We start from the raw sequence: 26,805 nt of genomic DNA on the forward strand, positions 1-26,805 counted from the left end.
GAGAAAAATAAATTTGCATCTGATTTTAGAAGATCATGTAGAGTGTGGGATATTCCTTACCTTAAAGCAAGCAGAACCCTGAGATCCCTCATATCTTTTAGAAGTCTTATAGAGTTTGTTTATTCCAACATAACTGACCTACTTGAACAATGAATATTAACCCTTTTTAAATATTGAATCTTCAATTATCAGTTCTACATAAATGACTTCCAAATCTGTGCATCTAGTTCCATTAATTCTCTTCTATTCAAATCACACATCAACAACCAGTTGCTAGAAGGTTACACTGGGAAATCTCATCAATTCTCTAAAGTCACATTAAAACACAAAACTTCATTATATTTCTCAAAACTGGTGAATTTTTCTGACTTTTATTTCTTTAGATGTTTATCATTTCTTCTATGACATCAAGAAACAATAACTCAGAATGTTCTTTTACAACTCTGTTGGCTCTTCTTTATCTTTGATCATAAAACTTAAGCCCGTCTTTTATATTCTGAATGTTTCCCTCCATTTTAGTCCTCATCCTCGTTTACCTAGACCAGTAGCCCTCAAACTTTATCTACATTAGAATCACCTGGTGGGTTTGTTAAACCAGATTATTGGGTCCCACCCTAAGGGTTTCTAATTCTGTACGTGTGGAGTTGGGCCTGAAATTTCGTGTTTCTAACAAGTCCCCAGGTGATGCCAATGCTGCTGGTCCCCAGAGCACACTCTGAAAACTGCAAACCTAGACTACTGACTTTCTAACTGGTCTCCCTGCAATTAGCCTTTTCTCAGCTGCAATCTATTTGGTTCTAAAATAATTTTCTTAAAAAATAACATAATCATGCCACTTTCCCATTCAAGTCCTTCTAAAAACTAACTCCTTACTATGTAAAATAACAAAATCTAAAGACTTTGCCTGAATTCCAGACATCTCTCAACCTGGCCCTTGTCTCCTACTCTTAGAGTTTGTTCTTCAAGATGAATCCTCCAATGCAGTCCAGCTGATCTTATCGTTATCACTCCAACAGGCTTTTGCTCTCTCATCCGCCCCTTGCCTACCATGCTCTACCCTCCTCTGCATATATCCCAACTCTCCACTTCTTCACAATTCCACTGGGTCTTATTTTCCATTAAGAAGCTTTTCCTACACCCCCCACCCTCAAGACAGCATGCTCCCAGAAACCAAGAGTTATTGACCACAGTACTTGATCCAGAGCCTAGAACCTATCAGTTTCCCACCAAACATTCATTGATAGGTCTGATTAGTTGATCTGATGACTGTTTTCACCTAGACTAAAACACTAAAGGGAAGAGTTTAAAAGAACTCTATCTCAAACCTGTTCTAGTAACATCACTCTATATGACACGACATAAACACACTCTAACAATAAAATAATGTGATTGAGGGGAAAAAAAAGGGGAGGAAAAAACATCAAAATCATCAGGTAATGTTTCAAATATACACTCTTCAATCTCACTACTAGTGTAAAAGGTCATGATAACACTCCTCCAACTAATACTGAATTCCCAAATGCCTCTGGAGAGAGTCACCGAATTTGGGGCACATTAACTGCAATACAACAGGCAGCTCTCTATAGCTGGATTAAATATGCTTTTGAATAGTAAGGTCATTTAGGGTAACCCTTTTCAAAGAAAAACATGCTTACAGATACCTAAATTTATCATACCACACGTGACTCTAAAGGAAGGACATTACAACTAAAGGCAATGTAATTCTTCATTATTATAATAGGAGTAAACATTTACATGGCAGTTACTATGTTTCAGGTACTACTTGTCTGAGTACTTGAATTGTTTTGAATTCTCTAAACAATACTATGAAGTAGGGACAATTATTAACCCTGTAATATACTCATTTTCCATACCATTATAACAATGAAAAGGAGCGATATGGTAAGGCTTGTAAAGAAAACTCTGCACCTAGGAGGAAGAGTTTATATAGAGATAGGACAGGGTAGAAGGAGAACTTTGGCCAAAGAACCAAATCCCCAGAACTCTGCGTTGGCTACTTTTTAATACTAGTTGGAGTAAGGAAAAGTATAAAGCATAGGGCTAAAGGAGACCCAGAAGTAACTCCGAAGGAGAAGGAAGCCTACCATTTCCTATAAATGAATGAAAGGGATATTTAAACTAAAATTTAATAAAGCACAAAAAATTTAGAAGCACCAAAAAGTTAGTAATATATGAAAACAATGTTACTCAATGCACAGTATTTTATTACCTAGCATCTACCACCTTTGTAAAAATAAATTTAGTTAGTTTTTAGTTAAGAAATTAAGATATACCAATTTTCAGCCCAATATAATATGAAACGATAGTTTTAAGTACATAAAAATAGACTTCTAAAACACTAAAGAAAGTCCAAAAATAAGTTAGATTGTTGGATATTTTCTGATAAAGCTTACGATAAAAACAGAAAATGACCAAGCTTCTATTCATCGACTTTGGTGTAGTAATATAACTTACCAATCTCTGCCAACATCTGTTTCCATTTGGGAGCCTCAGGAGTATCTGGGTTCTCCTCCAACAGCTCTGTCAATTTGTCTTTCAACTCCTGCACTTTATTTACATTTTGCTTCAGCTCTGCCTCAAATGACTAACGGGGAGAAAAATAAACTACAGTAAAGTATATCAGTATTAAAAGATAAAAACACAATTATGATAGAGCATTTTTTTCCCCAGCATGACTAAAAAAGGAAAAAAATCCACTGCTAATTGCTGAAGTCGTTGAATATCTAGATTCAGGAGTTAATTTGCTTTCCTCCTCTTAGCTAATCTTCAACCATCTGATGTAAGAATCCCAAAAAAGAGGAATGCTCTAGTTCTAGTGAGAATGACTCTAGTACCTATTACAGACAAAGAATTTCACATTATTCTCAAATGAACCCTTTCAGAAGAAAGAAAGATGACATTCTGTAAGCTTGTAATTAATAAGAAAAGCAGTTTCAACAAAAACTACCATAATTTGAGAATCTATTAGCGAATAGTACTTTTTTTGAAAACACATTAAAGAGTACAAATATAGGTCAGTAATTCGTAGAAATTGTTGCCATCATTGTTACCATGTAAAACATTTCCCAATCCTGATGTTTGAAGAAATACCGTCCATTAAAGGAAAAGGCAGGTATTAGCTTAGTTATCTCATTTTATACTAAACAGAACAAATCCCTAATGTATTTAGCTCTTAAATAAATCTTTTCCAGTGGTTGACTCATTAATATCCTAGACTTAAACTGATTTAAAGGTGGCAAAGTCACTTACACTGAACAGTTCTCTCATCTTGATAATGTTCGTGTGAGAAAAAAAAGATGACTATTACCATTATTCTCTACGAAAGGCACATTAAGAAAAACTAGCAAATTATTTACTTTAAGTTTCAGAGCTAGAAATCAGACACAGGGCTACTGACACCAGGATTCAGCTCTGAATGCTCATCTGTTCTCTTTCATGTTTTCAGTAAATGTACCCAAATAATATACCTTATTCTGTGCAACCTGAGTCTTCACAGCTTCACTATCTGTAGGTGTAGGTGTCTGATGCCATTTTGTTGCCGTATTGTTCATTTTCTGTAACCACTGCATCATTGCACTTGATTCTTCCTGAGCTTTTTGCAATTTCGAGAGTTTAATATTCAGTTCGGCTATTTTATCCTTGAGTAAGAGGCCAAGATCTTCATAACCGTGACTTACGTCAGTCATATCCTTTTTAATGGGTATTAATTCTAGGAGTAAGAAAACAACAATGATACTGACATTTTCAGGACTTTTAAAGGTAGAACTCTAGAACTGAAAACACTTTACATGATAGTTTCTTCTATTTTGTCAGTATTAAGCCTACTACCATAAATACACAACTTTCAGAAGTAAAAGTTTGGATAATCTTATAATGTTATTTAATGAGAAATAATTTATAAACAATGCATAAAACAACTGAAATTAAATAGGTATTTTAAATGGAATACAAAGTTAAAACCATGAAATGTTACTTAGTTATTCCTCAGATGCCAAATTCAACAAATTAGCTCAAATAGTATTATTCTAAAGGACAAAATATCATAAATTAACAAAAAAGAAGGAAACAAAACCAAGTGCTAAACTGAAGTATTGGATTTCACTAATTTCAGATAAATATACTTTGTGGATTGTTATACAAAATATATTTATGTGTATGTGAATAATTATATTGAATAGTGTATTTTTAATTCAATTTTGAAATTTCTATATAACTACTATTGGCTTCTAAAAAAAAGGGATTTTCTCTCAAAGAAAATAAACTATTCTAATCAACAGCCATTTAAAATTGTTATTTACCTTTATTTGCCAAAAATTCCTGTGTATCTATGCCTGTTCCTTCACCATTTAATATTAGCCCACCTGCAAAAATATTAACATTGAAATAACCAAAGAGTTTCATAGTATTTCTATATACTTAGAAATCGTACCCCATAAACAGTAATACTTTTAAAATACTATTACTATTTAAAAATGTAAAATACTGATCCAGTTTCAAAGTCAAGTGAAGATCAAAACTTAAAGATCTAAATATGTTCTCTTCTTTTTAACACCTACTTTTATAGTAACACTTCTATAAACACTTAGCATTTCATAAAGTTTATATGTATTAATGATTAAATATTGATTTATAAACCAATTTTGTCATTAAGTTGCTTTACTGCTAAAGTTACTTTAGTGATAAAGCTCATGAAGCTCAGACAGTGGTACTCAATTGTTAAGTGCACTGAACACAGTGTAAATAATTGGCAAAAGAACAACTACCTTATTTAAGGAACTGAAAATTGCCTGCTGCTGCTCAACAAGCAGTTATACAGTGTTATTACAGGCTTAAAAAAGGCAGAACTGATTCAAAAAGACATGAAATAAAAGTTAAAAGTGAAAATGAAACAAAACCCTACTAGTAAAACTACATTCCATCAACAGAGAGACAGGAGAGCATAGTGGTTGGGAGTACCTGGATTTTGGTGTATGGCTCACCTGAATTTAAATCCCAGATCCACTAATTACTAATTACTAAGCAAATTAATCATCCTCACCTACCTACACAAACCCCATGGTGATAATAATATCTAACTCATAACACCAATGTGGAAATGAAGGCAATTAACTCATTAGCAAATAGGAAATATTCAGAGAATAGTATTGTTTCTTTTTATTATATAATCAACTAGCATTGGCATTTTTTCATAATCTGAATATTAAAAAATCAATTATCTTTTTTCATGCTAGTAGCCATTGACTATTTAGAACACAAAAAACACTTACCGAAATCAGCCACATAAAACCAAGTCTAAACAAGTAAAAAGGAATAATCGTTCTGAATAACTGAATCTTTTTCTACATTTTGTCCCTTAAAAACGATCACACAAAATAGGTATTTCAGTTGGAAGTGAAAATAATGTAAAAATGCTCGATTATTTGCAACCATGATTGGAAGCTATCAAGAGTAGGGAAAAAATTACATTTTACTTATGCAAATATAAAGTAGATAAAAAAATGTAAAATAAAATAGAATAGAATTCTTTTTTTGAAAAAATAGATTTCAGAAAAATCTTATTAGGAGAGAAAGGAGAGACCATTACACCATATATAATATGGGTATTCCCTGAAATGGGATTAATAGAGCGGAATAAATGGTTGGTTGAGAGAGGCCCAGCTGAACATCAGTATCACAATAGAGGCAGCTGAGGGGCTGGTCAGACCAGATAAACCACAGAGGACACTCAGAAATTCACAGAATAAAGAAGTGAGACCTGCCATCTGTCCATTCCCAGATATTAAAACAAAACAAAAACATTGGTAAGAATATAAACAGGTTCTAAACTTAAAATTACTTAATTTTAAAATCAATATTTATACAAGACTTTCTCTTTTTGTTGAGAAAAGTGGCTCAACCATAATTTAGACTGTGATTTACATAGGCTGGCTACCACATTATATAACTGTTTTCTTTGGGAATATTGAACAGAATAAAGCAGACTATAATAAAATAAGAGAAGTCCATGCTACAGATAAAAAGCCTGTTTCCTTTCCTTTCCTGAAATTGGACCCATTTCTTTGTTAAATATAATAATGAGACAGAAATGTTTCAAATAGAATTGATATTTCCATTTAATTAAGATAAAACACAACGAATTGGAATCTGACCTATGCCCCTCCCCAAAATAAAGCTCCTTATTCCTTATATTTAAATTGGTTGCATTTTAATTGTAGTTTTTTTTAATAAAATGAAACAGGGGAGGCAATAGTGGTGCAGTGGCAGAGTTCTCGCCTGCCATGCTGGAGACCCGGGTTCGATTCCTGGTGCCTGCTCATGCAAAAAAAAAAGAACCAAAGAACCATAGAAGGGATATTTACAGGTGCCATCTTCTTAATTAAGTTTACTGTGCATTTCTGAAGTTATTATTAATTTAAAAAAATAACACAAAACAAATAAAAATGACATGGGTAGACCCAATTCCTGGTTTTGGCCATAAATGTAAAGCACATACCTGATTTAACTGCCGCTATTGCCTTGACAGGGGTAGTCACAGCACTAATCAGGTTACATAGTGAGATCCCACTGATGTTTACTTTCTGAATCTCTGGTGTTTTTAAACTCCACTCTTCTTGTAATTTCTTGAGATATAAAAGCTCATTATTTTTCAGTCTTTGTAATATTTTCAAAGTTGCACATTATAATTCAATTTCTTAAATATACATTAAAGCAATGATGCTTGTGGGCCCTAACTTGTAGGGATCTGTCGGATGGAAAAAGGAACCATCCATCTTTGTCCCAACAACCCAGGTGACTGTTAACAGTGAGCAGTGGGGCACGGCCCATCCTGCATTCTGCTTCTAGCCACTGTGAAAGGCAGGCCCTTCCTAGCTGCCAGAGGTTCCAAAGTAACTGTCAACTGTAAGTCTGCAAAAGTGTACTATGTAACAGCAATTTACTAGAGGAAAAGCACTAGAGACAATAAAAAACTAAACAGGAATTCAGAATTCCATTTAACATTGACCTTTAATCATCAAATTTATAATAAAATTTTAAAAAGACATACCTCCACAAATTTGAACTGGAAAACTTGCCTTATGTGGTCACATAGGCTTTATGGCTCAAGTCAGAAGGCAAAATATGTGTGTATTACTTGTGTTAGAGATTCAGTTAACTTATCTTCCAATATTGGTTTATCTAAGCTAAAATAAGATGCTTAGTGAAGCGGGGGATTTTTAATGTTATGACAGATGTCTTCAAAAATTGAAACTAAGTAAAGATTTAGTGGGAAAGGAAAGTTGGATTTTGAAACAGTTAGCAACTAATTAGTTCATTAAAAAAACAATTACTTGAAAGACTGAAAGTCGGTATTTTTCCTCAAAAGAGTCAGTTAAGCCTATGTTATGATTTTAAGTATTACCAAAATAAACAATACATATATGAGGACCTAGCTGATGTGACTTGGATAAGGGAAATACAGCATTAGTATTTAACCTACCATTATTGATATAAGCAAATGAGAAATTAGTATAATACCCAATAATTCACCTTGGTTTCTTCCAAAGATTGTCTTAAATCCTCTGCACCAAAAGAAGTTTGCAGAATGGGAACTCTTTCTGTTGTTTCTTTTATCCATGCCTTTAAAGATTTGACAAGGACTTTGAAAGCATCCATCTGTTCTTGACAAGAAGATACAGCTTCTTTTCTAGATCAAAAAAATCATACAAGAATTTAAGAAAGGAGATACTGAAAAGGATTAATTACCAGTAAATTATTATTCCCATATGAAGCTTTATAATCAAGAAAAAGAACTCCCTCATCCACACCCTAGCCCTTGTGACAGAGGAGGAAAGATTTCATGGGTGGCAAATAAAACCAAGCGAGGTAACTATCTATTCCTCAGAAAAGGCCCACCAATAGAGAGAGGAGCAGTTAAGAAATCTGTAATCAATATGTAAAGGTACTCTAAAATGCTACATAAACTCGAAGACTACATTGACAGTTTTAACATCGTTTAGATTATGAGTTTCGATCTGTTCACTTGACATGATACTTAATTCCAGCAGGCACAGAACCAGAAGGAAAACTTTTACAAGTTACTGAAAAGAGGAAAACATAATGCCATCTAGTGGCTTATATACTAGTCCTGCAGTATATATACAGCAGCCCTATTAATGGATAAAACTGGATTGCTTTAGGGAGTATAGATTGAAGTCTTCAAAAATGAGGTGCAACTGAGTGACTGAAGAGCTTTAATTGGCACTTTGCCCAAAATATTCAGGAAGCTCCACGGTGAACTGTATGAATCTTCCTGAACTGTATGGATTCAGGAGCACCACGGAGGGAGCACACATGCCCAGCACATGAACAAAGGTGAGAAAGGTTACATTTGGCATGTGGATGACATGTGCACATTAAGAACTATACTGAAACTGCATATAGCTTCTGAATTGAACCCAGAAAGTGATGAACCAAGAGCTGGAAGGTTAATTCTACCTTTACAAAAAAATATCATATCTGCCAAACACTATAGTGAGTTTAACTCATTTTTAGCAAATTAATGAAAACCATTTTTATGACATAATACTTTTCACTTCTATGTAAGTAGCATTGAAATTTTCTCCTAAAGATTTTTAAATGCACTCAATTTTAATAGCAAAAAGATTATCAAAACATAAATGCACTTCCAATAAGTCCTAGGTTTATAAAAAAGAATTCATTCTAATTAGCATCAAGTAGAATAAAATCCATTGTTTTAAATAGTGCTTACTTTTCTTTGATGATGTCCTCCATTTCTTTGAATTTCTTTGTCAAATTACTTGTTTTTTCAAAAACCAGAGCCTTATCTCCTGGTAAGCCATGGTTAGATATCTCCTTCAGAAGACTCTGCAAAACTTCAAGATCTTTCTTGTGTTCTAAGAATTGAGAAGTCGATTCCTATAAAATTTTTAGATATTAGTCAGTATAGATGTTTCTAGATATCCTGGTGTGTATGGGACCATAATGGCTCCATTCATAATTTCACAGAATGATCCTAAGTCAGTACTCTAAATAATGCAGACAGTACAGTCCTTGAAACAGAACCCAGTAAACATTAGTTGACTTAAAAAGGCACTCTACATTTTGTCTGTTTGTGGGTTCTAGAAAGTAAGATGAGACTTACTATCAATGATATTTGGAGAGAATATGTGTGATAAATGGTGTTCATTTCTAATCAACGAGCAAAGGCTTCAAGGAGGAGATGGGGTATGAGACTAAAGGAAGAAAGTATAGCTCTGTTTTAACTCATAAGCAATTAAAATTATGGTTGCCAATTATAATTCTGCCAATAAATGTCTGAACTGCGTATATTACAGAAGACATACCTGCATACACTGAGACAATTCACTAACATCTTTTCCTGGCACATCTGCCTCAGTAAGAGCCTGAGTTTTTGTTTCTAAAAATGTGTGGAGCTTTTCTGAGAGACTCTCAAACAGTTCTACTTTGGTTTTTAGCTCCTCCATTTTGGCAAGTTTCTCTTTGTGTTTATGACTTGCTTCTGAAAATCGAACAGATAAGTCTTTCATTTTGGCTTGCAGTGAGGATGCAGTGGATGGGTCTGTCGTTTCCATAAATTTCTTTACTTTTTCATTCATGGCGTTTATACTACTCTGGCGACCTGCGATATCCTGCTCCAACATCTGAAATGAACCAAATATTGTATGTACTTTATTATGTTTACAAACAGTGTTACAAGTTTTAAAAAATTGCTGTACAGGGTGCACAGGCGGTTCAGTGGTAGAATGCTTGCCTCCCATACAGGAGATCTGGGTTCAATTCCCAGACCATGCATCCCCTCCCGCGCCCCCCTCAAAAAATGGGATTTAAAAAATTGCTGTACATCTCAATACAAACTTGAACAACATGAGGCAAAATTGGGACTGAATGAGAAGACTGATCTGTCCCTTGAGGAAACCCACCCCAAATCTCTTGAAGAGAAAGTGGAGAACAGCTGGCTAGTTGCTTGAAAGAGGCAAAAGGCGGCTACTGCTGAGCAACCCCACAGATCTAAGAGTTTAGGGATTATCCATGGTCCTAAATTTTAAAAGGCTAGACAGTAAGAAGATTGATCTGATTAACCTCATGTGCGCTGGCAGAAACAATGATAAACAGCAGAGGACTCAATGTTATGTATAGGCCCTCTATGACGAATGATAATATTCATGAAAAAGTACACAAAGCTTTTTCTATACTCCTTCAGAGAAAAATTCTTTTGCACTTTTCTCTTTCTGCAAGCACTACTTTTTATACTGTTATATTCAGGAAATACTTGTTTTCTATATCTGAATTTATGTTAGAACTACCCATCCTTGGAAGCTTGTTAAATTGTTTCTTTCATCAATAAGTGGGATTTTTTTTCCTTTATAAAATGTCACTTACAATATTTTTTCTGATGATATCCTCCAGAGCAGCAGAGTTTAAGGGCATCTGACCTTGTTCTTTCAGGGAGCTTTCCACGCCTCCCATCCAGTCCAGCATCTCATCCAAGCCGTCCTGCACACTCAGCGAGCGAGTCAAGGTCATCTGGAGTTTTTCATTTCGTTCATTAACAGACTTGGACAGACCATCATATCTCCCAACAATGTCATCTAGTCCAAAAGATCAGGAAACATCAACCACAAAGTTCTCTTTGCCCTATTCCTTTTCAAAAATACACTAAGCTGAATTAGAAAATTTCCACGCTAAACCTGAAAAAAAAGTTCAAATACATAAATATCATAATGGATAAAATAAAGAGAGATCCTCATGGAAAAGGAAAACTTGAAGTCTAAAACAAAAGTAGTTGATATGTGTGTCTGCATTTGAAAAGAGATTCTGGATGCATAAACATGTGAATTGTCCCAGAGAGGGAAAAGAACGGTCCAAACAGCAAACCTTTGGGAGAAATATTGGTTCCCAATCGGTCATTTCAATTTAGCCATACTTACTGATAACTATATGACAAAAAAGATGACAGAAATAGGGAAGGTTGAGATGACATTTCTAACATCCACATAAAAGGAATTTAATTGAAAAGTTTAATACTACATAAAAAAGAAAGAAAAGGTTAACAGGTTATCTCATTTAAGAAAAGATAAACTTCTCTTTCAATTCTAAAGATTTAAGATGCTATTAAAAAAACTTTCTTGACTAATTTTTACTTGGCTATAAAGCTCTACATTTGAAACTCTTCACATTCTATATTTTAGACTAATGACAAGTTCAAAGAACAATTGTGTTTAATGTATTCATCCTTTTCTGTGGAAAACAATCTGTTTTTAATCATGAACTTAATTTATCACTTACTGTCCAACAATTCGAAAAATATTTTAATTATTCCTGAATGCTTTTGTCTGCTCAAGTGTAGAATGCTTCAGTAGAAGAAAGTTTAACCTGAAAGATCTCTATAAAGAAGAAATATCTTACAGTCTTATTTGTGGTCCATGGACAATAATCCACACAAATAAAACAATATTTTTCTTTGATCGTTCTAGAACTATGTCATGAGAAACCGGTTTGACAATTTTTCACTGAGTTGGAGGGGGTAAGTTTAGATGGTCTGAAGAGAGGAAGGTGTTCCTGTCACCAAGGCACAATTAGGCCCAGGAGAATGCTGACTGGAGAGGGGGGTCATAATTAATATGCACCAACAGGCCACAAGCAAAGAAAACAAGCAGCAGGCTTGAATATGAGCTCTAACTGAAAGTCACAAAAAGAGAAGATCGGCATTGCAGGTCCAGATGTGCTGGGCCAGCTGCTTCTCAACTGGCAACTCTGCCATCAACAGGAGAAGCAACATCAGCAATTTCTTCAGCCATGGAGACTCATTCCCAAGCAAAGTGATTATTTCAGTATAATTAACATATTGTGAGGATTACCGTGTATTTCTCTGGTGATTAAATACTGTCATTTAAGTCAACTCTTGATTTTTAAAATTATCTTAGAATCAAAAATTATCTTAGAAAAAGGTACAGAAACAAAATCCATCATAAGAAAGTTCTCTTTTTTAAAGCAGTTTTTTCCCTGTAAGTCAAACAGATCTTAAAGAAATTCCACTATACCTTAAATAAATTTTCACATATTCCTAGAAAACTAGGCCAAAGAAAAGTTTTAAGATACTGCAACATACAGATTATAAACAAATGAAATTAAACTGTGTACATTTAGACAACAATGAGGAAAATGTCAAAATGCCTCTTCACACAGATATGCACAAGGTATAGTCCTTCTTTTTCCCCCAAATTCTTATGACCAAATCTTTAAAGCAGTGGTCTCCAACATTTGATGCACAAGAGAGTATTGAAATAAAGGAACAAAAATGTTGGCATTTCTATTCATATTTTATTCTATACTTAAAAATTTACATTCTTGTGTTTTACAATTAAAATACACATGGACATAACATATGTGCACATAATTTATAAACATATGTGCATATATGAGTGTATACTGGAAAATGATTTACTGATAGTTGTGCATGATCAAAAGTTTGGCTGTATAAAGAATAAAAAGGGATTTCCCCTCTACAGGCAGGCTTTAGAACAGTAAGTTTTAACCTTCTCTTTATCTAAAATTGCTACTCAGTTTAGTTCAAGCTGTTTGGGATGAAACATACCTAATCATCATCTGTGGAAGTTTTTTATTTCACATATAGATATATATAATAATAAACCCAAATCACATACTGAATATTACGAAAAGCATCAAAGTCTAAGCAAAAAATACATACAATAAGACAATAAATAACATTTATTGATATGCTGCTGTGCATTTAGTATTAACTAATTGCTGTAAATAGATGCAAAAAATAATGTACCATAGACTTTATCTCAACAAATGTATCAATCTATGTAAGAGGATAGAAAACACCATTATAACTATGTATACTTTTCAGAATTACTGAAGAACTGGGTTAACTGGAACCCTATGAAACCATTCAAAGACCTCTTCGAGAGAATGGAGAAGTGGGAACATTGTCTAAAGCAGGGTCTCTCGACCTCTTAAACCCATGCTCCCACTTTTGAGAAACACAGATGTTGCTCAGACATTGTATTTTGGTCCTGGGTTGAGAGTTTATCTTCTGCCTAATCCCATCAACCAAGAGAATTTTGTCGAGTGCTGCTTTCTGTGGTACATATTATACACATGAGGAGTTTCTGTTATATCGAATGACTATACAATTAAAATTTGCAATTCTCTTTTCAAACTACACAGTCCCTATGCCCAGAAGTCTAATATACGTGCCAAAGAAAACATGCCTTCTTTCAGATTGAGAATCACCATTTCACATGGAAAGGACATAAATATATACTAGTGAATATTTTCTTTATATTTACTAGAATACCTTCATTTAGAATTTCTCTGTGAGACTAGAAACAAGAAAATTAGTATCTTACCCAGTGTTTTCTGGATATCATTCTTGGCTGGAAGTAAAGATCCCCTGGCATCTAAAAGCACTTCGGCCGTTTTTTTCAATTTCTCTACTGCAACCTGTTGACCGGATATTTGACCTTGCAGAGCCTGGAAGATTTAATGCTTTTCAATTATATCAGTGGGACTAAATAATAGATTTCCAATTTGACAAAAATGACTACCAATACCATAAAGTTAAATTGGACTGAGTAAAATTTCCTTCATTATAAACTTACCCCAGAGTTCTTGGGTCCTTAGAATAAAGCCAATTTGTAAAAATAGCATTAGCCAATCAAGATAATACAAATTCAGTCTTAAACTCCATGATAATATGCCTGGTTCCTGACCCTGCAACCCTCTAACCTTAGCCTGAGTTCCTCTCTTAATCACTACTACTAGGTTTTGTGAAATTCCCAGTTACTATACCAACAAACAGTAACAACAACAACAACAAACAACAAAAGAGAACAAAACTCTGGGGACCACTTCTGACTCTGGGTAAGGAGATAAGTAAGAACTTCAATTTTTCATTAGATCCTGACTCAATACTGAGTTATATTTATACTGCTCATTCAAAAAGTCGAACGCATCTAAGAAATTCAAAATAACTTGCTAAGTTTTGTGAAAATGCAAAAATGGAACAGAAATGAAGCTCACCCACAAGGATCTTCCAGTCTAAGGCAGGAAGTGATACGTGCCAAAAGCGAGTAAGAAAAAGCACTACTGGTAGTCAAGAGTAGGAATGACTGGGGAGGGAAATGAAAGCCACCTCAGTGGTGGTGGATTTGAGGTGGGTCTTGAAAAAGTATGAATTCTGGCATTTCATTTAGAAATGGAGAGGGTGAACATTCCCTACAGAACAAACAGAAGGAACAAAGGATAGAGGCAGAAAAATTAGGGGGGAAAAAGGACAGTTCCATCCACCCTGAGGAAATATATGGACGAATAAACAGAATTAGTGCAGGAAAGGTGGAAAGGTAGACAAGAGCCAAATGTTAGAAGACCTTTAACATCAGGCTAAGGAATCTGTCTTTATCTTGGCTCAATGGGCAGTTATCCAAGGCTTCTGAATAAGAGATTGACATGCACAGAGCAGTCCTGTAAGAAGGTTAAATTTGTAGCGCCATGTGGGATGAATTGAATGAAGAAGAAGTGAAACAGATGTAACAGTTAGGGAGTAACTTCAGCAGTAACAAAATAGCAAGGCCAGTCTGGAAGGGGGAGTGAAATCTGTTACAGATAAGAGTTGGGAAGACTCCACAGGACTTCACATAATTATCTAAAGCAGCTCAACCTCAAAAAGCCAAGTTTCAAATTAAGCTAATTAAAATTAAATTCCTCAGTTGTACTTGCCACATTTCACGTGTTTAATAACCCCATGTGGGCAGTGGTTATCAAATTGCACAGAGCAAATTTTAGATTTCCATAACTGCAGAATGTTCTACTGGACATCACTGCTCAAGAGAGCAGGAAGAAAGAACAAGAGGAGACAAAAGGGGAAGAGAGAAGCCTCTAAAGTTTTAATCCTATTAAAAGAATTCATAAACAAAGGGGGGCAAGTGTAATGGTTAAGAAAGCTTTTTTTGGAATTCATGACTTCAAAATGCTCTTAAGACTATATAGAAAAAAATAACAAAGCTGGAAATGCAAGTAGCTCTGAACACAAGTTGGAATTAGATGTAAAAGAATTTAAAGTCAAGATATCCAATGAAACTGCTAAAGGCAAAAGCAAGGAAACATCAGAAAAGGAATCCATAAAGAATCATGGAGAATACTTATATTTATATGATGGTATATATTTATATGATGATATTTCTTCTTAATCTCAGAAGAAAAAGAGATTAAAGCACATGTCATCATGGAGGTAGAAATGGGACCAGGACAATTCTGTCACCAAAGTTACCAGTGTCAACTGCCTCAGCAAGAATAATGCAAACAAATAGCACTAATAAGTCCCTGAACTTGCTGAACGGAAGTGTGTGTGGATCTCTGAGTGAGTTAACAGCAGGACTGAGGAGACGGTAGATAAAAGGCAGAAACATAACCTTCCACAAATTTAGGCCTGCACTCCTGACACCTCTGATAGACCTCTGCCCTTCTTCTAGTCTCACATTCGGATTTTAAATCCAAATTCCCATATGTCCAATCGTACACGAACTCATCCCTGGCCATGAGGCCAGGTTTCCAACTGCCTCTTGGATGTTTCTATCTGAATGCTACATAGCCACCTTAAAATCAATAAGATAAAATCTGACCTCATTCCCTCATTTCCTAACACCTGTACTTCCTAATAGGGTTGTAGCTAATTAAGAAGTTGTAAACCTGAGGCTCCACCTAGATTCCACCTTCTCTCTTAACTCTCCTTTTCACACACAAATTAATCATGGAGTCCTGGCAATTTTTCCTACTAAATATTTCTTGAATCAGACCTCTGCTCTATTACTTCTGGACTGTTGCAAGTTAATCTTTTCCCAGCAATACTGAAAAATCCTCCTAACTGCTCTCCCTGCCTCCAATATCTTCTCTGATCTAGCTCCCAATGTGTTCTACCTGAAACACATATCTATGTTTAAAACCTTTCACTAGCTTCCCAAAGCCTTTGAAATAAAGGCTATGATTCAACTACGCTATACAAGATCCACTGAAATCTATTCTGTCATTCTGTCTTCAATCTCATCTTTCTCCACTTTCCATTTCAGAAATGTCCAACAACACAACTATTTCTCAGCACCCTAATTTTGCACCTGCTAGACACAATGCCTTAATTTAGCTCTATAGGCCAACCTTCTCATGCAGCTAACCTTTGGGCCTGGCTGCTTGTCACCTTCAATACTCGGCTGGAAAGTGTTCCTTAACTCTGTTCTCACCCCTGCTTGTGGTAAGTGTTCCTCTCATGCCTAAGTGCTCTCACAAATACTCTGTGAATATCATTAGATTTATCAGTTTCTCCTACCAAATTGTAACCTCCTTGAGAATTAGAAGTTCATCCTATTCAGGTTTTTATTACCAATGGCTAACCCACGGTTTGGCACATAGCAGGCACCAATAAGGATTTCTGAAATGTATCAGTGAATGAATAGCTAAATATCAGGGGTAATACTTTAAAAAGAGCCTCTTCTATTTCAGCCTTAACTCAGACTAAAATAAAATGTCTAAAACTAATGGTAGAAATTCCTCAACTAATTTACATAATCCAAGAACTTGTGATGACACACAATCAATACATGTGCATGGGAAAAGACCAACCAAACTATGGCCAACATAGGACCTGGGATCTGAATAATAGATCCAAAACTTTTTCCAAAGGGGTCAAAAAATCCACATCAGAGCAGATTTGTTTGGCAAATTCTCCCAGAGGTTTAGTTACAGAAAGTATAAGAAATCCTTGAAGACAAGAACTCCAACTAAAACCAGAATGAAGTCTAAGCTATGGGGTCAGCCTGCTGGCATCCAGTGATATTAGGAGATGAAATAAAGTTAGGGGCAACTCCAAATCTTTTTTTTTCCTTTCAGAATCTGAGTTCCCCTAAGGCAGATTCAGGGGGTTAAAATCTTTGTGTCATCACAAAGATTATGGGTCTGGCATATAAATGCTTACTAGATGACTAAACATATGTAAAATCATCATGTTCTATAAAAACTTCCAATATCAAAGATGGTCCTAAAAAAAAAAAAAAGATTGTCCTGCCTACCACCTTAAACCTCAGAAATGGATTATAAAAGAAACACCTGTTCTTTACTTCTTCTCTTCAAAATGTCCCCTATCTTTGTTCTTCAAAATTATGTTCAAGAAAGAATACTGTTTTTAATTCCTAACATATCAGGTTATAATTTGACAATAGTACTTCTTTGGAAAAAAATGCAAATAAAGTATTGAAAGGGGCACCTTATAATGTTTTGAATGGATTTCACTGAAATTCAAACATGAAAAAAGCATCTGTGACAAGGAAAACTGCAGGATTTTGAGTATGAAATGTTTGCCTAAAGTTACATGAAATGTTTAAAGCTGTGGGCACTTGCTACAGCTCTCAAAGGTTTTCTACACACCATCCTGGAGATGGTAAAGGACTGGAAAGCCAACATCACCAGTCACTGTCATCTGGCCCCATACCTAGTTCCAAACCCAGACCTCTGGACTGGCCACAAAATCCCGTCCGTCTTCTGAGCTTCTCATGGAACTAAACTAGGAAAATCTTGTACTAAGCACTGATTTCCTTGGAAGGGGATTTTGATGTCATTATAGCCCAGAGGTATTAGACTATTGACAGTATAGCTAACAGTTCTTTGAATAGTAATGCTAATAACAACATGCTACTGGACAGAAATATTTCAAACGTGAAACAATTGGGTGCCTAAAGACTACATTACAATACAATCAAATTTAAGTACAAGATAGTATGTTAAATGTAGAAAAGACTGATTTTTGTAGTAGCCTTGCTACATGTTTATGTCATGGGTAAAAGAAAAATAATTAGAGAATATTGTTAATAAGAGGAGAGAAATTCACAAAGAAGACATATATTGTATGATCTCACATATGTGAAATACCTAAAAGAATCAAATTTCACATGGACAAATAGTGGTTTATAGAGTACCAGGGGCAGGGGAAGAGGTGGGACAGGAAGAAGGAATTATAATTTAATAGGTAAGTAGTTCCTGTTTGAGGAGATGCAAAAGGAGGCTTCATAAATATCAGTAATGGTAGCACAATATTACTGAATTGTATATTTGAATGTGATTAAAATGGGAAATTTATGCTCCATATCGGTTACTACAATAAAAAGTACTAAAAAGACATAAACACGAGGAGGTAGAAACAACCCAAATGGTCATCAATAGATGAATGGCCAAACAAAATGTGGTATATCCATTCAATGGAATACAATTCAATTAAAAAAGGAATGAAGTTCTGATACCTGCTGCAGCTTGGATGAACCTTGAAGACAGTGTGCTAAGTAAAATAAGTCAGACACAAAAGGACAAATAATGTATGATTCCATTTATATGAAATAGCTAGAATAAACAAATTCATAGAGACAGAAACCAGATTAGAGATTGCCAGGGTCTGGGGGTAGCGAGACGGCGAAATATTCCTTACTGGGAATATATCCGTTCTGGGTGATGAAAACGTTTTAGTAATGGAAGGTAGTGATAGTAATACACTTTGTAAAAGTAGCTAATGCCACTGAATTGTATATTTAAAAATGGCTGAAACGGCCACAAATTTTATGCTATATGTGTGTTCCCATAAGGAAACAAAAGTTAATAAAGCCAAAAAAAAGGAAAGAAATGGAGATGACTTAATCCTCAAAAGTACATCCTCATACATGCTGAAATCATCTGCCAGGAAACTATGTACATATACGTCAACTGACCTTCAATTTTTAAAATTATGCTGCGGTTTAATTAGAACTAATCAATTCATAAATTTTGAAAGGTAGTTGCTTAACTGGTAACACTGTGTTTACTTTCCAGCTATGGCAGTGGTAAGCTATGGATATTCATCTGCTAAAAGGAATCAAAGAATAGATTTATGAATTGAAACTTTCAAACTAAAAATTATTAGTCATGTTGAATAAGAATAAAATATTTTAATAATGACCTCCTCTTACATTAGTTCTAAAACATACTTTAAATTTAAGAAAAAAAACAGAGACTCTCATTGCAGACCTCCCCAACTGTACAATTCCTACATCAAGCCTGCATTTCTGAAATAGCAGGAAGACTTTTTGAGAACTGTGCTAGGTAATAACTAAAGTATGCATCTCTATGAATCACAGAGACACTAAATAGAAGCCCCCAATCCTCAGAATCCCCAATGCAGCAATGATATCCCTTCCTCCTTCCCACCAGTCTATTCTTTAAAAAATATTTATTGCATACCCACTTTGAGCCAAGTACCTGCCCTCATAGACCTTAATGAATGCTTCACAAGTCTTTTTTTAACTCCCTGCAAGGAGCTGAACTCGCAACAGTTTTCCCTTGCTCTAAATTACAAACCTTTCTGCTCCTTTGATAAATAAGTGTATGTTTCTAGGAGTCATATTCTGTTCCAATTTGTTGATTCCTTCTCAAGAAGAGGCCTGAATAGTAGTTTTGGTTTGGGGACTGGAGAAAGCAACAGATAAGGAGCCAGAAGAGCAATGCAAAACGGTAAACAGCGGAAAAAACAATCTCATCAGAAAGAGAAATGAATGGACTAGGGAGAAATAGAGTCTTGGCTCCCCCTAGAGGATGAAGTATAGTCTTCCCATCCTTATTACCCCTAAGCTAGGCGTGGAGCGAGCAAAAAAGTGAAGGAAAGGGAGAGCCTTTCAGTAAAACTACTGGAAGGTCTGGATGTCTCTCTGTCTCTCTCTTCTCTCTCTTACTTCTCTCTTTTTTCTCTCTCCCTTCCTCCCTCGCTCTCTCTCTCCCTTTTTTTAGTTTTCTTTTTTTACCTTAGTCTCTTCTAATTGCCTTTGCAGGTTTTTGGGGTCCACGGCAATGGGTTCAGATAAGTGTTTGCTGGCTACGGCCTCACAGGCCTGGAGCCCAGAAAGAAGTCCACATGAAGCATCTTCATAGTGTTGATATTTTTCCACCAGGTCTTTAAGATTATTTCCCAGGACACTGCACTAAATGATCAAAAGAGAAAAGAGGGGTGATTACAAATCACTACTTTTATATGGGTCAAAATAATTGTAGGACCTATTATATAAGTTGGAAGACAGGAGACTGCAACCCAAAGTTAGTGAAAATCCTACAGGGATAAATTTTTTTTCTTTATATAAAGAAGGAAAGAAGAAGGTTTTGAAGGCAAAAAGGAGTCAAAAAATGAGGAGATAGTTCTAGATTTATACTAATTTAAAAAATATGTTTACAACAGCTGAGTCTTTACCCAGAGTGAAGTATTAGAATACCAATCTTCAGAGAAGGAAGATCTACCAGGGTTGATTCTCATGGGTTTTTCTACATCCCCACATATATAGATGTGTATTCACCTTAAGGGTTTTGAATGTGCTTAATAAATATAACTTCTATATGCTTCACAGGATGGGTTAATACAAGGAGGCCAAATAGTCTAGATTAGAATAAAGCAATGGCTAAGCACCAAGGAGGCTCTCTGAATCAATACACAACTTTGAAAATCTGATCTTGGTCAGCTTATATTATTACCTACAGGTAGATATTTTCTTAGGATTTTTTTAAAAAACAAAAATATTTTTATTTGCCCAAAGTTATGAGAAGCTAAAAAGAGCCCATTGGTCATTAAGTATTTAAAAATATACTGACCCATGTGCCTATAAAGCAAAACAGTTGTATAGTATTTGTGAACAGAATTATCTGAGATGATACTTAAAAGTTCTAAGACTGCAAATTAGTGGTCCACTTTTTTTTGCTTAGAGCTAGTACATAAACTGCCATCTGGTGGTCAAATCAGACACTGTGCCTTATTAGAGAGTTTAGAGCCAAGGGTTGCCTGGAAATTGATCTGTGAATACTAGTTAACTGAATAACCGTAGACTCTTATATTTTAGACACTTTATTTCTGAAAGTAAAACAGATAAATAGTACCGAAGGAAAGAAGGTTGAAACTACCATTTTTTCCTGCTTCAGTTTTCAGGTTTCTTGCTTCTACTTCCAAAACAAAATAAGCGGATAGAGCGGCAATTCTAATCCTAGAAGATCTTCCCCTTACAAATACAAATAGAATTACCTTCGCATAGAGAGACCTGAACCGACTGGTGGCATGATCCAGTTTGCTCTGTACTTCTCTGTGGGGTGCAGAAGTGCCAACGCTTTCCTTGCCAACTTTGCCGCCCTCTCTTTTGCTGCAAGATTTGGCAGCTTCTAATACTCTATTTCCAGAAATAGTGATGTATCTTAAGTCACCTTTGTGAGAAATAACATCTTCTGAGAAACTCTTCTGCCTCTTCAATTTGGTCATTAAAACACTGAAGTCATCTGCACCTGCCTCCAGGTTTTCAAGTTCTTGTTCCGACTGCTGTAACCAGTGTTCAAACTCGCTGTAATCGGCATCAAACTTTTCTAATTCTTCCTGCAGACAGTGTGTCAACTTCACTTTCTTCTCCGACTCAGCCAGTGTGGTTTCATAGTGAGCTTTCAGTTCCTTCATGTTCTTCTGCAGTTTCTCCTTCTCCTCAGGAGAGAGATAGTGGCCCTGTTTCTCGAGCAATGCTTGTGCAGACTGAGTGGCTATGATGACGGCTTGGTGCTGAGAAACGATCTTCTCATGCTGGGCCTGTGTGAAGACAAAATGTCTATAACTTTAAAGCACTGACAGTTACCCTGAAGCTTCTGGGCACTCCCTGTTGCCTCAGGACCCACAGGCTTACGTGACCCATAGCGTCACAACTTGTTTTTCATTACCTTTTTCATACTACACAGTATTTCGTTTTAAGGGTGAGTTTCAGAATAGCAAAAGCTGCATTTTTAGTATTCTAATCTTATTTTTAAGGAAATTTCCAACTTTCTCTAGAAAGTACCCAGAAAGTGATAAAGAATAAGTACTTGAGAAGTTTGTAAAAAATGTGACTCCTGGTCTCATATTACTGCTTGCTTCCTCACAATCACCCCTAAGGACCACTAATGTCTTGGCCTAATTATTGAGCAGAAAAGTAGAATTTTCTTTACCAGGAAATGATCCTGAAAGAACAATTAATAGGATAAAAGAATTTGTCATTTTAAACCTATAAAAAAATCACAATAAATAAAAGAAAACAATTTCATTCAGAGGAGCCCAGTGGAGATAAGAACAGATATAAAAGACAATAGTGGGGTCACTTAGCTTTGCTGTGCCTTGGTTTTCTGCACTTGGAAAATGGAGACAACCCCTACACATCGTAGGTTCACTGTAAAGGGTACATAAGGTCCCACAGGTAGAACACTCGGCACACTCAGTGCAGAACCGCACAGCTCCCACTCCGAGGGCAGGATGTAAGGCAGAGCTTCCAGCAGGTGTGTGGTCACTGGGCAGTGGGCAGAGCTAGGACCATCTCAGCCTTCAGGGCATGAAGGCAGAAGGGGCTCAGGCAGTTGGGGCCCATTTCCTTCCAGCCATTGCTTACTCCATGTCATACACATTTTCCTTGAGGACAATTTTCTACATTTCTTATACTGGCTTACACATGGAGTCATGACCTGACCCGTTTTCACAGAATCCTCTCTACCACTTGTATTCTCTCCCACTCCACTCCAGGCACTCCAGCCTCTTAGCCATTCCCATCTCCACCATCCAAACTTGTAGGTACCTTATCACTCTCTCTCCAATTGTCTTCTTGGCCTGGAAAGCTTTTCCCTCAGTCATCACTTGGAGAAACTCTCACCACCCCCCACTCTACACACATACATCTTCTTTAATCCTTTGCATAAATCTCATCTCAATGTGGCCTCCCCTGATGATCCTATTTAATACTACTCCCACTCCTTCCCTGGTATTCAGCTGCCATTCTCTTTAACTGTAGCACCTACCACCTTTGAACAGAACATAATTTAGTTATTTATTTTATGCCATATCATCCTCACCTTCCCAGAATGCTAACACCAGGAGGAAAGGGACCTTTGGAACCTTTATTTTGCTCACTGGGGAATCCCAAAACATACAGAACAGTGCTAAATACAGAGGAGCTGGGTAAGGATAAAGATATACCATGAAGTGAAAAGGACTGAGAAGCACTGCTGTAAGGCAATTGTTCATTTACTTATAAGTCTGACTCCAATTAGTCTGCAGAAGATAGACTCATTATTATTTATATACTCACTGTCCATAATGAAGCCTTCCATATTGCAGGCACATGACAATTATTTGTGACTAAATAACTTTTCTCCCACCCACCTCCATAGGTCTTTGCATAAAGCAGGCAGTGAATAAGATGGACAGACTTTGACAGCACTTCATTTGATTATCTGATCCATTCCCTTTGTTTTGTTTTCTTGCATGGGCAGGCACTGGCAATTGAACCCAGGTCTCCCGCATGACAGGCGAGAACCCTGCCCTCTGAGCCACCGAGGCCCACGCCATTCCCTTTGTTTTGTGGATGAGGAAATGGAGGCTGCTGAAGGAGCAGAGCTTGGCTCAGGACATGTGGCACAACTGGAGAGAGCTAATAACAGAACTCCTGACTCAGGGCCTTTGGCCATCTCTCCATACTACCAGATTAGGAATTTCTAAAACGCTTTCAGATTCCCAAGTTCTTAGAGGTGAAAAGATCAGAATGGAAATGTCATACAGTGGCTAAAAACAAGAGCTTTGTACCAAGCATTCCTATGTTTGAATCCAGCTATGGTATACTACTTTGGTCCAGTAAATAATGTTTTCTGGCTTCTCTGTAACTGAATCATTAAGTTCCTTCAGGAATTAATTGGTTTTTATTTTAACAGACAGATACTATCAAGTTCTATAACAGCTTCTTGAAACTGTAACATAGTGAACATTCTTCTTACAGTTTAATTTATATGTCCTATAAAATAAGACCCTGATAGAGAGCATCCTATTGCAAAGTCTCTAAAGACAAAGTCTTATAAGAAAACAAATAGAACTGTAAAAAGATCCTAAAGTCCATTACAAAACTTATCAATTATCAATTATATGGTTCTTTAAACATGTTCTTCAAAAGATGCCTTTGCTACCATAATAGTGTTGTTGTTGGTTTAATTGCCATCATGCAGTAAATTTATAGGGGTTTTCATGTCTTTTTACAATACCCTTCTCTCTATAGAAAAGGAGAGGCTCAGAGAAAACTTAAGTGAGTCAAGACTGCATAGCAAGTTACTCAACAGACATGGATTAGAACTTAATGATGGAGAACGTAGCCTAGTTTTAAATCCAAACTCCGTCCCTTACTAAGTATCTCACCTTAAAAAGTTACTTCAACTCTATAGGTCTCAGTTTCCTCACATGTAAAACAGGATAATAACAAAACTTACCCTCACAGAATAGTTGTGAGGACTAAGTGAATTAACAGATGGGAAGAGTTTACAAGAGTGACTACTCCCTGCAATGATTCATACGTATTAGCTACTATTATTTCTACTAACTCCCTATAATTCTGCTTCACTTAGGTGAAGAATGCCATATCTAATGATTTATTTCTCACTGCTTTTTTACTTGATTGTAACTCTCACAATAATTTATATTTGGCATAATGAAGTACTTGGACAAAAGGACTTTACACTCTGGTCATTAAGCTTTGTAAAGATAACTCATTTCCTAAGTTGTTCCTATCTTTGCTAACCTGGAAATAGAATTTAATAGTATTCATTATGTTTAAAACAACACACCTTGATCTTCTGGTACTGCTGGTTCAGATTCTCCTCAGTGGTTCCAACTTGTCCATCAACATTGGTTTCCAACAGATTGCCGTTAACTTCATCCTCTTTGCCAATTGTCAACATGCCATCACCTTCTGGAAAATGGGTCCCGTTCTGTTCAATCACCTGTTTGTGATTTGTCCCTGCCCTTTCTGAGTCTTTGTCAACATCTGACAACCAGTCCAAGAGGTTTTCTATTTTGGTTTTGCTCTCTTCCAGCTGCTTCATAGCTGCAACCTGGACAGGGAAAGTTCACAATAGGCATTCCGAACATGGGCCACGCCATTAATGTTAAGACATTCCCAAAGTAGGTATTTAGATCATTCTACATTAGAATGGGGACTACTTATACACTAAAAGTTGACAAAGGAATACAATTAAATTACACCTTACAGTAATGTACAGTTACTTTAAAGTTTTCACTGTTCTTAGAAATGTTCCAAAAACATAACTAAAATTGATGGAGTCATCACACCTTTCATCAGTAGAAAGTCACATAGTCCCACTTAAATTGTAAGAACAAATTAAGCAAAGCTTATTGTTCAAACTTTTTGTAGTATTTGGTCAATTACACATCTGGAATCCTAGAGTTCTAGTTCCTGGTGCTAACAATTGCCTACTACCACTGGACACAACTTGATAAATCAAGAAGCTGTAACACTAATTACTAATTGTTTTCAACAATGCAACAGTGTATCACATATTTGGATAGGACCTTTTCAGTTTCCTCCTTGATTGCTGTTGTCACCACTTTATCCAGCTCCTTTTTTGACTGTTCTGCCTTTAAGTTAAGTTGTTTGCACTTTAACTTAGCTTCATTAAGCTTCTGTTCAATCAAGGTCTTATCTTCTTGTGACAGCTTATCCCCATTCTCCTTTAAGAAGTTCTCTGTGTTTTTCACTATTTCTGCCAATGCCTGTGCACTTCCTTGCATATCTTTTTGTAATTCCTTGTAACATAAAAGAAAACATTTGATTAAAAGGTTACCTAATTAACTCTTCAGAGTTGTGATTCTAAATGAGAGTCTAATACATATGATTTGAAAAATAAACATATTCGATGTGTCAATCTGACTTGGTTTATTTTAAGCACAGCACTTAATAAAATTGGAAAAATCAAACATCAAAGAAAGGCATAAGACTGTCATGTTTAACAAAGGAATGTGGTTTTCTCACACACTGAAAACACCTCAGTATATAATCTATCCAAATATGCACATACCAGATATTTTTAAAAATATGAAAACCTCTACAAAAGCTTTTATATATATGATAATGTTATTTATTTTGTCTCTAAACACTTATTTTCTAATATATCCTACTGCTCAGGATATTTATATAAAAAAATAGTTTTCCCAGTGAACTAAAATACTTTCTTCTTCGTAACATCCAGAGCTCTATGGTTTGTAATGTTTACCTCTGTCCCCTGGCTGCTAAGCTCAGGATTAAGATTTCTTATCAGTAGCTGCAACTTTCTTCAGTCCAGATTTCTTTATATAATTTTTTATTTTCCCTTCCTCTTTTGCAAATGTTTTCTGTCCTTCTTCTTTACTGTTTGATTTTTAATGTTATTTTCCTTCTTGGTTTTATTTTAAGCCTCCTTAAATTTTTCTGACAAGTACTGAATTGAAAGAGATACTATTTATTGAGCCACTACTACGTGGCCTGAAGTGTGCTATCACTTAACATACAATATTTACATAACTCTTATGGTAACAAACCAATGGAAGTATGATTAAAGAAGAAACTAAGGTCAGAGAAATTAAGCTCTAAAGCTAGTATGTGTAAAATCTGGGATTTGAACCAAGAGCTATTTATTTACAGCGCTCCTGCTACCACAACACAGTTAAAATATCATCTGCCTTTTTTTCTTTTCACTTTCCTTCAATAAAAAGAAACAAATTTCAGGGAAGGATGGAAGGAATGGAAAGGAGTTAAGAAAAAGAAAGTAAGAACTTGAACCGATGGCTATTTTTGTCAATTTGCAAGTAAATAATAAGCTGGCCTTAAATAGATCTAAACTTTAATTCATCAAATAAATATTTCCATTAGCAAACCT

The 26,805-nt window shown here is 35.7% G+C and overlaps 1 protein-coding gene across 27 annotated transcripts in view; it reads right to left on the reverse strand.

The window, feature by feature from the left end:
* The window catches only part of DST (dystonin), a 512,816-nt gene that overhangs the window by 99,186 nt on the left and 386,825 nt on the right, over window positions 1-26,805 (reverse strand). For all 27 annotated transcript variants that reach the window (XM_077162141.1, XM_077162131.1, XM_077162146.1 and 24 more), the window contains 13 exons: window positions 25,463-25,696; window positions 24,718-24,984; window positions 21,134-21,679; window positions 19,875-20,051; window positions 13,419-13,542; window positions 10,423-10,631; window positions 9,366-9,683; window positions 8,771-8,937; window positions 7,549-7,705; window positions 6,515-6,641; window positions 4,320-4,382; window positions 3,489-3,730; window positions 2,476-2,605 (listed from right to left, as the gene is read on the reverse strand). In XM_077162141.1, coding sequence (XP_077018256.1) covers window positions 2,476-2,605; window positions 3,489-3,730; window positions 4,320-4,382; window positions 6,515-6,641; window positions 7,549-7,705; window positions 8,771-8,937; window positions 9,366-9,683; window positions 10,423-10,631; window positions 13,419-13,542; window positions 19,875-20,051; window positions 21,134-21,679; window positions 24,718-24,984; window positions 25,463-25,696 — 2,761 coding nt within the window. The remainder of the gene's footprint in view (window positions 1-2,475; window positions 2,606-3,488; window positions 3,731-4,319; window positions 4,383-6,514; window positions 6,642-7,548; window positions 7,706-8,770; window positions 8,938-9,365; window positions 9,684-10,422; window positions 10,632-13,418; window positions 13,543-19,874; window positions 20,052-21,133; window positions 21,680-24,717; window positions 24,985-25,462; window positions 25,697-26,805) is intronic.

The sequence above is a fragment of the Tamandua tetradactyla genome, chromosome 5 (genome assembly GCF_023851605.1).
Source record: "Tamandua tetradactyla isolate mTamTet1 chromosome 5, mTamTet1.pri, whole genome shotgun sequence".
NCBI classification, from domain to species: domain Eukaryota; kingdom Metazoa; phylum Chordata; class Mammalia; order Pilosa; family Myrmecophagidae; genus Tamandua; species Tamandua tetradactyla.